The sequence below is a fragment of the Euprymna scolopes genome, chromosome 42 (assembly GCF_053919585.1).
Source record: "Euprymna scolopes isolate OS-2025 chromosome 42, ASM5391958v1, whole genome shotgun sequence".
Lineage (NCBI taxonomy): Eukaryota > Metazoa > Mollusca > Cephalopoda > Sepiida > Sepiolidae > Euprymna > Euprymna scolopes.
The window spans coordinates 30,272,316-30,287,450 of record NC_136523.1 but is presented as its reverse complement, the minus strand read 5'-3'; the positions used below and the strand labels follow the sequence as shown (position 1 = coordinate 30,287,450).

Sequence of the window (15,135 nt, the reverse complement as noted above, 5' to 3'; positions counted from 1 at the left end):
AAAATACAAAGTTAACATGTGTGCAGTCTAGCAAAAGTGGTAAAAACTCAACTTTCTGTAGCCAATGTAATTTATGTTAAAACTAAAGCCTAGTTAATTGGTGAATAACATAAAAGAAAATGAAATGGTCCTCAGGAATAGTGAATGCCATAGAAGAAAAAGTAAAGAAAAATAAAACTAGTATAGCATCCGGTAAGGGTTGAGAAAAGCTTCCAATCCTAAAACTAAATATTCATACCTGTATTTTTATTTTTTTACCCGGGCGTTTTATTTGGAGTGGAATTGTACAGTATTGTATACTTGAGTCATCCTATGTCAGTAGGTGTAAGTGAAACATTGACAAATTCCGAGTTCTAGTTGACTCTTATGCTTTTTTCTAATGGTTGGATATGTAGACCAATTTCCACGTGTGTGTGTGTGTATATATATATATATATATATATATATATATATATATACACACACACATACACACCATCTGGTATTACCAAATGGTCAACCATCTGATATTGGCCAAGATCAACATGACGGCTTAACTCCAATGATCCGACAGAAACCAATGAATCAACCCAATTATGCCATATAAATACATAATTTTTTCGAAAACTGGTTACACTGCGGAGACTTTCAGTATTATACGGATTATTTTGTGCCGGCATGATCATCAAATTGATGTGAATCAAATAATTTGAAAGACTCAGTTTATATGAAAACACATTTTTATACTTGTGATTTTTTGTTACCCATAAACTGCATGTAGGTTTCTGATTTTTTTAAACTGTACTATTACAGCTTTCTCTAGACATACTGACTGTTAGTCAAACAATCTAAGATAAAATTTGCATTAAGATTCCTATTTCTAAAAAGTTTCAATCCTGTAAGACTCATTTTGTGATATTCTTGTTTATTCCCAGCCCCATGGACTAAATAAATCATTTGTTAGTTATATTACCTGTACAAACATTAGCATCACCAACAAGAAAAAAAGACAGAATAAAGCAAAATTTTTTTCAGAGAAAAATGTTTGTTTGTCAAAAAACAATTGTGAATTTTTAGTTTTGACATTTTGAGTTTCTTAATTTCTATTTTTTATGCTTATTGACAGAAATATGATGTTCAAGGTAAATAAAGATAGTAACAAAATAAAATAAAAAAAATAAAACAGGAAAACTCTTGTATATCAGACAAAATCAGATATCTACATAAAATATTACTTGAAAATTATCAAGTAGAATTTTACTAATAAATAAAATCCATTTCTTATTCATATACATTGAAGATATGCCATTACATGTCATAGAAAATTTATCTTCTTTCCAATATGAAGATACCATGCAGTGCTGTAGGTTGGAATTCACAAACTAAAAATAGTCAACTACTTTTATTTTTTATTAAAATACTTTGATAATCGTAATTTTTTGTGGAGATACATATTTTTGCCTGATATGCAAGTATATCAAAGCCTTCCTGGTTATTTATTTTGAACAGCCATATTTCACATGTGTATTTCTGTCAATAAGTATTCAATTTTTTTAATATAGATAAAAATGGAGTCTTTATTCAATCTAAATTGAAGGATTTCAAACCTGAATGAACTGCAAAAGGCATCACATTTTATAAACAAAATCATACTTTATTAACATTTGGTGTAGAAAAGAAACCAATGTTTTAAAAGTATTTTGCAAAGAAAATCTAAATTAAAAAAGAAAACTAATGATACTCACATGTAAGCATCTTTCTCTCGATTCGGTCCATGGTAGATCAAAACACGAAGCATTTGATGTTTACAACGAGTTTTAATTTCATGATTCCACTGATGGATCAATGATGCAGGCGTGATGATGAGAGTGGCCGAAGTTTTGATTGCATGTTTGGCTGCAAAGACAGAAATTTATATTATAGCAGCATTTTTTGAAAATATGCTGCATATATTTCGATGTAGAGAAAAAAGTGTATATTTCTTTGTAGCAACACATCTATCAATTTTTTACTGCAGAGAAATCTTATATTCCAGTTATAGCAGGACATCTATCAATTTTTTAAGACATTGTGTATTTCATTTTCCACAAAAACTATAAACATTTTATTATTCAAAACAATTTGTTTATTTTGGCAATTTATAAAAAAATTTAAATAACATTGTGACACTTGGACATTATCAAATTAAGAATTCCTGGTTTGGGAAAGCAAAAATAATTTAGTCTATGTAACGTACATTTTATTAACATACAATTTTAAATCATTTTAACATTCTTCATTTGTTTTCTTTATTATTTCATTTCCAAAATCAGAGGTTGTTATTTTGAAAAATGCTAAGTCCTCAAAATACCACCATTTTGTTTGGAAATGAATATACTTTGATATGGATATTTGAAGAATTTTAAGCAAATAAAGTAACAAAAATGTTAACAGTTAACAAATCATGTTCAAATTTTGTGACAAATAGGAATGATTTTCTTTTTTTTGCTATCACTCCTCTAAGAAGTTTTATCATAAAATTTGGAAAATAATAAGGAAAGATGAAGCTCTTAATTATGGTTGGGATATAAAAAACATTGACCGAATACGTTTTGGTTATGTTTAAGAACACTTCAACATGAGTATTCAATATTTTCCAATAAATATATTTTGTATGCCAACTAATAAGTAAATCAATCCTTTTATTGTTTTTCTCCATTAAAATTATAATTTAATATCATTTTATTTTTTTGTAGTAGTAATTTTGAATTACTCTATCCAAAAAGAAAAGAAAAAAAACGTATTGTTTTTATTTCAGAGAATTTTACTATTTTGTTAACAGTATCAGCGCTAATAGTTATAGTATCAGCAAGCAGCAGCATTACTGTAAGCAAAAGTGACAATTTTTATTAATTTGCCTTTGAGAATGAATTTAAAATTGAGAATAAAAATAATCAGCTGAGTCCCTGTGATCGTACCTCTGTGCCTGGCTAATAAAGAAGTATAAAAGCCAGGTGATAGACAGAACCTATCTACTCCTTAAGCAGTTTAGGTTTGCAAACAGGTAATTTGTTTGAGTCACCAGCTCTAGGAAGGTTGTCGATAAGACTAAGGGGACCTTCCTCTCCTGTTTGATTGGTGCCAGGATGTTTGCTGAAAAGTTAATAAAATAAAAATTATAATTACTTATCTATCACTGACCCTATATTCAAGTGATAAGACAGCCCTCGTACACACTTCCCAAATAAACCCCATAATTCTACCATTACCAGTGACCCTCCCTCAAACAAAATCCTTACATTTTTTTTTTTTAGAAAAACAGGATTTATCTCACATAAAAAAATTGGTTACTGCCCCAAAATGTTAAAATGGCTTAGAGATGGGAGGTTATTTTATATTAAGTTTTTATGCAAAACTAATCTGCTCAATAGTTTTTTTGTTCTTCTTTTTGCCAAGTTTCTTCAGGGTGTTATTGAATGACCCTTAGATTTTCTCCACAAAGTGTTATGTAGACTATATAATGAAGTTGATTTTTCCTGTGCAACTTATGACATATGAAAATAACTGACCACTTCCTATGCTAATCTTTTTCACTCACCACCTACAGCACCGTTTAATGTGTGTTTCAGAAAAATATTCTTACATTTTGTCTACTTACAACTATTATTACATATATTCCAACATCTGCTTTTTTTTTTTTTTTTAATAGTTAAATCATTTTTTATTCAGTTCGGACAATAACAGGATACAGTTCCTGGTAGTTGTAAATAATATAGATTAAAATTGTGTATTTTTTTTTTTTTACAGTGGTCACCACTTATCAAGGCCCGGAAGCCACTCAGGGATAAGGGTTATTGCAAGTACATTACGTTAGTGTGGAGATTTGATAAAGTGTTTACTTAAGGGGGCAGTTCATTAGGAATTTGTTAACGTTGGACTTGAACACATCCAAGTTGTAGTCAGGTGGGAAGCAGGCAGACGGAACAGAGTTCCACAGGCGTGCAGTTCTAAGAAAGAAGCTTTGTTCATGGAATCCACGTTTTGATTTAGGCACAGATAAAGAGTGGGGGAAATTTTTAACAGTGGATTCAGTTAGACGGGTGTTTTTCGTGAAAGATTGGCAAGGGGGGACCAGAGATTGGAGTTCAGACGAGCACCTGCCATGGAAATAACGATAAAACAAGGATAGGCTCGCAACGTCTCTTCTGTGGGAAAGAGGTTACAGGGTAGAGAAAAGGGCATCCCCCACTAAGCCATGAAATCTATTTTGTACTCTGTCAAGGCAGGATAGGCTGTTTTTAGCAGCTCCTGCCCAGATATGGCAGCAGTATTCCATCCAGTATTTCTATATTTATTTTACTGAGTTAACTTATTGAACAAATAGAAAAATGAAAAGATAACAAGAGTCAATCTTAGTAAAGTACAAGACTAAAAGTAGTCCTAACACCCATTTACCTATGTTCTCATACATAAAGTAATTTGATGTTTTAATCTAAATCTAAGCTTTAACATTTTAAAAATCATCCAATAATTATGAAAGTGCAAACGTTTTTTTTAGAAACAGAATTGTGCAGGGTTTATAATTTATGCAAATTATTTGAAAAATCTTTTAAGATAGACCAAGTATTAGATTATGGTATCTTGTATATAAAATATGTTACAATTAAACTGAGTTCTCTGAGTTGTTTTTTTTTTTTTTGAATAGCTATATTGTATTTTTAAGATATTGCAGCAGATTTATGTGTATTTACTGCAGATTACTTAGAAACCAATTATTTCTGAAGATTTCCATTTGATAAAATGGATGATGAGGTATTATTTGGCTCAATATAAGAAATAGTTTTAAGAGATTGTATGGTCAAGTATAAAATATGTTATTCACAAATTTTATTTATTTTACTTAGATAAAAGGACTCTAAAATTTTCTGATTATCATTTTCTTTTTCTTTCAATGAATACTATTGACTTACTACCACAACTGCAAAGAACATTCATATGAATGATGACGATTTGATATTCTAAGCGTTTCTGGGTATTGGAGAAACCATAATCAAACATTGGGATTTTGTTCCATGATGGGGTAAAACAACTGACAACATCTTGGTACTTACTTTTTCCCAACCATTTTGAAGTTTTGGTGGCTTCAGAGTCAACAGACGCTTTCTGTTTTTGGGTGAGAATTAAAGATATCATTGTTAATGTCTTTCCGAGTCCCATGTCATCAGCTGAAAAGAAAAAATATCTTTCATAAAAAAAAAAATGAATGTCCATTTATTTTTTTTCAATATTGGTTGTTGGGGTTTATATCAATAGTCGCAAGATGATTTGAAGACAAAACGGTATGCTTTGTATACGACTGCTTTTGTCAGCATACATTTTGTGAATAAACAATCTTTAAATGATACTTTCTATTTAACCAATAGATAATGTTCTGGAAGATACTACCACTGTAGGGTCAGAGTGAATCTGAGAGTAGTGGTAAAGGTTTACTCTACACTCCCAATAAAATGCTATTTTCATTTGGAGATTCTGGCAGATTATGTAAACCACTGAAAGGTGCCGAAACACTTAAAATCGCACTAGCTGATAATTAGCAAGTGAAATAAAAATATTGTGGAAAATTCAATACATTTGTGAAAATGGGTTAAAGTCAACATGAATCTAATAAAATTGGGACAGAGGATTCAATCTCTGGTAACAATTATCGAATTTTGTTAAAAATAGGAAATTGATAGGTGAAATAAAGAGTTGTTGAACATGTGAAAATGCATGCAAGGGGGTATATTATTTAATTAATTAGAGCTCTTATTGAAATGAATAATTTGTATTATTTACACATTTATTTATTGCGGACTATTATCCTCATCTTCTAGTTGTTGTTTCATGACATTTCAGCCATCTATTCCTCTGCCCTGACAAATGCCAGAGGAATAGTTGGCTGAAACATTCACTGATGAAACAAAAGTCTTCTACCTTCCCTATCCATTAATCATTGGAAATATGGCAAAATTAATTTAAGTAAAGAGGTGAAGCAAAGCAAGTAAAAAAAGAAGAGTGAAGAAACAGGAAAAGAGAAATAAAGTGAGAGAGAGACGAAGAAAGAAAAGAAAATAAAGGAAAAATATGGACATAAAGCTCTAGTGATTTGGTCTTACCTTATATAAAAAAAGTGGAATTCTACCTTTTCTGAATTATACAAAAATTCTATTAAAAAGGAGAGAACCCACATCTTTGATAACAGATAAGACAACAGAATGTGCGTATAGAATATGAAATAATATTCTTTTATATTAGGATTTTGAAAATTTTAAAGTTAATTATTACAGTATCGTTTGGCTATTAAATTATGGATTGAACAAATTTGTTTTAAATCAAAACTGATTTAAAACATATTTAAATGTGAACAGATGTTATTTGATCTTATTTTATTATACAGATTTGTTACTGCTTACCGAGAATTCCGCCTGAAGGGGTCAGGTTTTCTCTCCAAGTAAGCCAAGCCATGGCTTGTTTTTGATGCTGCATTAGAGTGACTTTCAACCCTTCCGGATCAGGTAATGCATCACTTTCTTTTGGGCAGGTTTCAAGTTGTCTAATAGAAAAGAGGGAACCAAGAATTATTATAACTCCACCATTTTATGAATTGAGAGAAAAAAAGGAGTTTCTTTTGTAAAATAGTGGCTTTTTTCAAAAACAATGGTTTGCCTTTGGTTTAGATCTTAACTATTTCTTGCCTATATGTAATTTTCAATTATTAAAATTTTTTATTCAATTAATCGAATATTCTTACAAATAAAACAAAAAACAAAAAAACAGAAAACAAACAATTTCAAACATCATGATTTATAATAAAGGTAAAAATGAGTCTTCCTTAGTCATGAATGACATCTATCCTAGAGCTGGAGACTCAAAATATCCAGTTTGCCAACCAACAATTGCTTAACGAGTAGATAGGCTCCACCTATTGCTGTTTTGTCTATTAGTCAGATGCAGAAATATCAACACACAAAATTTTCAAAAACTCCCAGCGATTGACTTTGTTTCCTGACCAACAAATGTCATCTCACCAAACAATGTGGAGACAGTTGATTGTCACTAAGTTACACATGACTAGTCTGGGTCCTTTTATATTATTACATTATTATTATTATTATAGCATATTTCATATGTAAGACCTGCGCCGATCCCAACAGTCATGTCATGGTTTTCTTCTTCAGTTTCTCGTTCTAGCCATGTCACCCAGTATTGATAATCATTGAGGGGACAATCAATGGCTTACAAAAATAAAAGCAATGTAGAAAAAAACACAAACTCAGATACAATATAAAAGTCAGTTGTGCACTCTGAGTGTGTGTGAGAATATATGTGTGGGACACCGTTGCAAAAAGGACCCTAAAAACACTATTGCCTATATTTATTTAAGTTTCACTGTATCAGCTAAGACCTAATTGAGATAATTTGTTTGAGGCATCACTGTTATTTTGCTCATCAGCTCATATCGTCTAAATCTCTTTTTTGCATGAAGGGTATTCAGACATACAACAAGCTTTTTAATCAGTTCTTGGGCGAAAATTTGGCTGCCAAGAGGTCAAAGTTGAAAGAGTTAACCTTTGCAAACTCTACCAAACTCCTCTGCTAATTTTGGATCTAAACATTTGAAATTTTAGATGTAGGTTACCTGAACAGGAGTCAAACTTTTTAATATATATATAACTTTATGTACATATGTATGTATGTGTATGTATGTATATATATATATATATATATATATATATATATATATATGTACATAAAGTTATGAACAGTACATAGGGCCCGAGAAAAGCTGGACTGAACTGCTAGTCATTAAGAAAAAAAGTTATGTGGAAAATTGTGAAGTATTTTTTTTCACATGTTCAAAACCATATTCATTTCCTTTCTTTCCACTTCTTAAAAGAAAAATAAGATACAATAAAAGATTAAAAATCAATTTTGGCACAAATATGTAAAAATCAAATGCAACAGCAAAAACACAAAAGAAAGACGGGCTGAATTGTTCAAACATTAGATGAGGCAACAACAGAAGCAACAAGAAAAAGGAAAAAGGACAAACTGAATTGGTTAAATAAGAGATATAACAACAGTGCCAGAGCAAATTGATGTCAAAATAAAAGCAAGATTTCAAAAACTGTTATTGGAACAACAAGAGAAAACAGACTTATTACTACAAACTTTAACAAATAAAAATTATATCATGGAAAGTAATATAGCATTCTCACAAAATGCAGCCTGGAACACTATTCACAATTTCATTTATGCCCCAAACAAAGACTAGATTTTTGCCTCATATTTTAGAAAGCCATGGAGAACTGTATAACATTGTGTTAATTGAGCAGACTCTAAAAAGGCCCGTTTATTGCTTCGAAAACTGGAATCCACAGAACACAACAAATTTGTGGATTACATTTTACCGCTGAAACTGTAATACTCATAACAGAACTATTCAACAGAAAACATTATTTCACAAGGCAAAAATGCCTAAATTTAACCAAGAAAGATGGGGACTATTTAACATTTGGATCTATAGTCAACAAACATTGCAACAATTTTAAATTCACTGAACTCAATGTTGACGATTTTAAATGCCTAAATATACATAGAAAGATTAGTATAAGCAAAATAATAAAATTAATCAGTTTTAACTAAATTAGAAAGTGAGCCAAATCTAACACAGCAAAAGTTGGCCAAGACTACCAATGAGTGATTTGCATAAAAAACAAATTCAAAGAACATTAAAGAATCTAATGTCGCATATGCAAAAAAAATATATAAAAGTCAAAACCCTATTCTCCAGAGAAAATAAAAAAAAGAACATTATCTTCCCAACACACACAGACAGGGAAAAGACAATTCACTGAAAATCAAAGTAAGTCACCACCAAGTCCATGTTATTGGTGCAGAGCTCTGCATTGAGGTAAAGACTGCCCATACCACACAAAAAACTTGTCTGACTTGTAACAGAATTGGACATAAAATCTTCCATTGTAGAGGAAAGAACAAAATTAAAAGTTGAGTATACAACATTAGAACAAACAAAAAAGATAAAAGGTTTGATAAGTCTTTTCTTGTTTTGGGTGTAGGTATGATATTAGCTCGTTTCCAAAGATTGGGTACTTTACTATTAATCCAGATATTGATAGAGTTGATCCATTGACCTTGGCTGATGAGCTTGTTACATATATCACTGCTAACTGCGAGAGGTGCTTCTATTTGTTTTGCTGCACTCGTTTTTCTCTTTCTTTCTACAACCTCGCCAAGAATAACAGCACATCAATCGCTTGGTGAAGATCTCCGTGGATGGTGACAAATTGGCCTGATGAGCCAACTTCCTGTTAGCAATGACAAGGTTGCCAGCACAAAATGATCCATTTGGAATTGTCTCAGTACATCTTGGTCTCCTTTTTTTTTTTTTAACCTAACAATATGAAGTCTGATCAAGGAACTTTTTTTTTTTAAACCTGTATAGTCAAATACATATAACCACAAGAACTTTTTTGTAACCAGTTGTGTACTTGCGACTTAGCTATATTTTTCTTTGTATCATTTATGTTTTGGTTAGGTTTTTCTGTTTATAGTTTTTTTTTTTGGGGGGGGGTAGTCATGGGTATCTGATTTATTTGTTTTCTATGTTCATTATTGGCTCAGTCTAATATTGGATAGGGTTTTTATTTTTATATTGATAGAGATCAATCTTTTCCTTTTTTATATTTGGGTTCTTTGTTGTTGGGCAATGATTTTATTGGTTTTGGTGTTTTCTTTTAGTTTCATGAGGGTAGTTGGTTCTGTAGAAGTGTTAGTGGTTTCGTGTTTTGTGTATATTTTGGGTTGGATTTTTTTGTTGGATCATCTGTTGGGATATGTTTTGGTTTTTATTAGGGTAGATTAGGTTTGCAGAATTAATCTGATTTATGGATCTTTTTAATTCTTCCAGTAAATTTTTCATTTCATTTAAGAGTTTTGTGACTTCTATTTTCACGCTGGTTGGGTTTGTTGCAAATATGGCGATTTGATATATTTGTATTTAGTAGGTTTCTTTTAATTATTTCTGCACAATTGGTATTTTCTATTATTTTCCTCATTTCTAAAAAGGTAATGTTTTTGGTGTATATTATTTTGAGGATTTCTTTTTCTTTTATCCTGAAAGGGCAATTTTTAGAGTTTGGCCAGTTATTTTCATTGCAATTAATACATTTTAAATTCATATTTGCATTCTTTGTGTGAATCTTTTTTCCTGCATCCTGTTGGGGCAGGATGTATGTACATTTTTGTCATGATGATGTCAAATCTTTGGCAATTATAGCATCTTAGTGAGTTATGGATATATAGTTTTGTGTTTATTATCAGATATCCTATTTTGATATTTTTGGGATATTAAAGTTTAGGATGTATGTATTGGTGAATATTATTTTTGTTGTTTTATTTGTATTCTTTGGATACCTAATGCCTTGCATGCATTTTAAATCCAGAGTTCAGATGTGTTCAACTGATGAGCCCAAATCAGTGGACTTCTGGTTTGTTGGCTTTCATGGCTAGTGTGAGCTGCGGCATTGTTTGGCTGTGGAAATATATGTATATAATTGTTTTACTTACTTGTGCAATGAATCTATAACAGCTTTCATGGCCTCACGCACAAGTTCAAGGCGTTTGACAGTCATACGACCACCATAAAATGTTCCTTCTTGGTGATAATCTGCACAGAAGAAGAAAAACTGTCAATATGTCTTTTGACACAATAATACATGGGTCATAAAGTTATTCCAACAAAATCCTCTGGTTTCAACTGTATGAAAAAAGCAAATGATGTTAGATAAATAGATTTAGAATATTAAAAAATAACAAAAAAAAACAAAAACATAAAAACAGGAGAAGAATAAATGAAAAATCTTAATTAAAATTGTTAAAATGTATTTTGCAACGATTTCATTTGATTTAATTGGATTCAATTGTACAAAGTTCTATAACCATTTAAGTCTTCTTGTTTATTGAAATAAGATTTTGATTCCCGAAGGTTTTACAAGTTGGAAAACTATCTTTTATTGTTTTATGAATTTGATCCTCACCAGGTTGTCTAGGGAATGCACATTAATGTTTGACTGAAATTCCAATGGAAAATCAATTATTCGGAAAGTGCGTTTTATTGAGGTTTAAAAATGATTCCTCATTTCAATCTAAAGAAAAGAGGCTCATGGAAAATGGAATGAATAAAAACTAGAAAAAAATAAACCTAAACAAATTGATAAGAATTGTTGGTATAAATAACAGGAAAAACCTGAAGAAGAACAGTGATATCAAATATATGAAGTAGTCAAACACCCATGGGTGCAGGCCATGTGGCTCCTGCTTCCCAAACACACAGATCCACATTCCATGATAGAAGAGAAAAAGAGTAATTTCTTGATTTGAGATCGTAATAGTTATCTCCAAAATGCTAGCGAGTCACATTGGTCAATGCAGCTATATATTTTTTTAGGGTTGCTTCTCAATCAAACACTGAATGAAAAGAAATAAAACAAGTTTACTATGCCTTTCAATATTTATGATAGTTCAAATGATATGCAACACATCTACCAAACCATTACTTACAATATTAACATGCCTGAATGCATGTAACATACAGCGAATATTTTCATTTGTTACAAAAATCAAGGATTAAAACTTATAATTGGTCCTATGTGATGATTGATTTTGTTTGGGTTTGTAGGGTCATTTCAGGCCAAACACTATTTCTAATCATGTTTGTTTTAGTCAGAATTCATTTCTTGGCAAAGTTTACAGCTTTTGTTGAGGTTACTTAATTTTTGTTCCACCTTTGGTTGTTTTATTTCCCAAGATGTAATATTTGGTTTAATGGTATCATGTATGTTTTTGAGAGGAATGTTAGTTTTTTTTCAATTATGCTTTCCATTCGGAGTCCAAAAGGTCTTACTGCATTTTTTTTCTTTGGAATAATTCTTTATACTTTGGTTCAAATGTAATTTTATGAGTTGGATTTAGTGGGCATGATTTCAGCTTTATATAGTATTGTAACACCAGTTTTTGCTTTCATAGAACTTTGCTTCCATGTTCGAAATGTTGGAAAGGCACTAAGTGCTAATCGTAAGCTTGGTGGTGTACTGATTCTAATATTTTTTATATGATTTACAAGTTGATCCATAGATGAAGCAGCCATAATCTAACTTGGAATGTATTAAGGTTCTATATAATTTCAGTAATGTACCTTTCTCTGCACCATAGTCAGTGTGTACCAACATTCTTATTAATTGGATAAATTTGTTGCATTTTACTCTTTGCTGTTTTATATGGGAAATAAATGTTAGTTTAGAATCAAATAGTAGACCGAGGAATTTATGTTGCTGTACTACAGGAATTTCTATACCATCCAGTTTTAGAGTTGTAATTTTAAGTAGTGTTTCAGTAAAAATTGTAATATTGTCTTTTTTTTTTTTATTATTCAACTTTTTTTTTTTTCTACAAGGTGATCACCACTTATCAAGGCCCGGAAGCCACTCAGGGATAAGGGTTATTGCAAGTACATTACGTTAGTGTGGAGATTTGATGAAGTGTTTAATTAAGGGGGCGGTTCATTAGGAATTTGTTAACATTGGACTTGAACACATCCAAGTTGTAGTCAGGTGGGAAGCAGGCAGACAGAACAGAGTTCCACAGACGTGCAGTTCTAAGAAAGAAGCTTTGTTCATGGAATCTACGTTTTGATTTAGGCACAGATAAAGAGTAGGGAAAATTTTGACAGTGGTTTCAGCTAGATGGGTGTTTTTCGTAAAAGATTGGCGAGGGGGGACTAGAGATTGGAGTTCAGACGAGCACCTGCCATGGAAATAATGATAAAACAAAGATAGGCTCGCAACGTCTCTTCTGTGGGAAAGAGGTTGCAGGGAAGAGAAAAGGGCATCCCCCACTAAGCCGTGAAGTCTATTTTGTTCTCTGTCAAGGCAGGATAGGCTGTTTTTAGCAGCTCCTGCCCAGATATGGCAGCAGTATTCCATATGGCTTGGAGGTTAATCCATTTTGGCATAACTGCTGAAATTTTCCCCAATGGTTTTTTTTAAATTCCAGCATGGTGGCTGTACCTCTCTATGGGATGTGCAGTTTTCTAGTATTATGGGGAAGTGGTCACTACTACAACATCTTTGTTTACTTTCCAGTTATAATCAGAAAGAAAAGTAGGATCACAAATAATGAGTTCTAAAGCAGCATGAGTACCTGTTCCTGGATGAAGATATGTGTGTTGTTTCTTGTTGTATAGGTACAGTTGGTTTTCTTCTCTTATAGATTCTATGATTTTACTCCCTTGGTTTGTTATTCTGCTACCCCACAATTCATTATGACTATTAAAGTCTTCTACCACAATGAATGGATTTGGGAGTTTAATAAGTGGTTTTAGTTCCTCCACTTTTATCGTATCATTAGAAGGTATGTATAGGGAGCATAAAATTATTTTCTTGTGTAGGATAACTGTTAATGCTATTGCTTGTATGTTCGTTTGTAATTATATTTCTTTGTGTGCTATTTTATTGTTAACTAGGTGCCCGGGTGTTTGGAGGTGTATATGTTTAGCAAAAAAAAAAAAAAAAAGCTAGTAGGCAGGTAGGCTTGAACCAGTACCGCAAAAGAGGAAAAGAATGTGGAAAAAAAAAAAAAAAGTGATGATTTTGCCGTTGCATCCATTACCAAACCGGAAGTGGTGAAGGTTTAAATTAAGGCTAGTCAATCGAAAAGAGGGGATGACTTAAAAAAATATTGGCGAAAAAAGCGACCCCTCCTTGTAGAAAAGTGCCCAGTTAAGGGTGAAGGAATTAATGTTTTTAGCCAATTTTTCGATATTTGTTGTTTGAAGGGCCGCGCTTCAAAACGATACTGATCTTGTGATAATCCGTTGCCTTTATTGAAAGTTTTAGGCAGACATACAAACATACATTTAAACAGACAGGTGAGATTTATATAATAGATGATTATAGACGTATCACCTGATGCTTTATCTTCTTGCTTATTTATGTAGTTGCATAGGGTGTGACTTTTAATGCTTATTTTGTCATTCTTTTTTAGGAAAGTTATGAATAGATAACTTCTGGAAATTGGTTTGAAATGAGCAGTGTTAGTTTGTCCAAGTTGACTTTTAAACTCCTTTATATCCCATTGGATTTTTGCTTCTTTTTGTTTTATTTAGATTTTTAGTAGTTGTTCTCCAGTAACTATTGTTTCCTTTGTTTTCTCTCTATAGTTTGCTGTCTCCGATTTATTTTAATTCAGGGATGTTCTTGGTCTCGGTTATTTGTAGATCTCTCGTTTTGGATAACATGAGAGAGGCTAGTGTCTTTGTTTTCTTTTTCCATATCTTCTGATTCTTCAGGTTGTGTTCTTGGTTCATTGGTTTTTATATTTGGTTTACCTCTGTTACTAGACGTTGAACATAACCATGATTTGATTTTTGTAGATTTGGTTTTTCAGGAGTATTTTTCTCATTTGCTGCTTTTATTTTCTCGGGTGTTTTATAGTATTTTTGCTGTTGTTTTTATGTTTTAGCTTTTTTGGGGTATTGAAGGACTTGATTTATTGTGATCGTTTTCTTCTTCCAAATCTCCCATTTCTAATATGCTTTAGCCTTTATAAAGGGGATTTGTTGATTTATTTGTGTGTGTCTCGATTGGTTTAGTCAGGTTAAGTCTTAGGGACTTTTCAGATTTTGGTCATTTGACTAGATTTTAATGGATATTATTTGATTTTGATTAGTCTCTTTGTGTTAGTTTCGATTAGGTTTTCAAGTTCACTAGTCTGTAAAATCTTAGTAATCTGTGTGTTTTTTTTCACGGTGGTCACTGGAAGCCACTCAGGGATAAGGGTTATTGCAAGTACAGTACGTTAGTGTGGAGATTTATTGAAGTGTTTACTTAAGAGGGCGGTTCATTAGGAATTTGTTTACGTTGGGCTTGAAGACATCCAGGTTGTAGTCATGTGGGAAGCAGGCAGACGGAACAGAGTTCCACAGGCGTGCAGTTCTAAGAAAGAAGCTTTGTTCATGGAATTCATGTTTTGATTTAGGAACAGATAAAGAGTGGGGAAAATCTTTGACAGTGGATTCAGCTAGACGGGTGTTTTTCGTGAAAGATTGGCGAGGGGGGA

General features: G+C 31.9%; 1 protein-coding gene across 1 annotated transcript in view; it reads right to left on the bottom strand.

Annotated features, from left to right (window-relative positions):
* LOC145266984 (transcription termination factor 2-like) overlaps positions 1-15,135 on the bottom strand; it is a 135,439-nt gene that overhangs the window by 42,919 nt on the left and 77,385 nt on the right. The window contains exons 13-16 of the mRNA XM_080122827.1: positions 10,588-10,687; positions 6,411-6,550; positions 5,070-5,183; positions 1,725-1,875 (exon numbers count right to left, since the gene is read on the bottom strand). Of these exons, the coding sequence (XP_079978953.1) occupies positions 1,725-1,875; positions 5,070-5,183; positions 6,411-6,550; positions 10,588-10,687 (505 nt within the window). The remainder of the gene's footprint in view (positions 1-1,724; positions 1,876-5,069; positions 5,184-6,410; positions 6,551-10,587; positions 10,688-15,135) is intronic.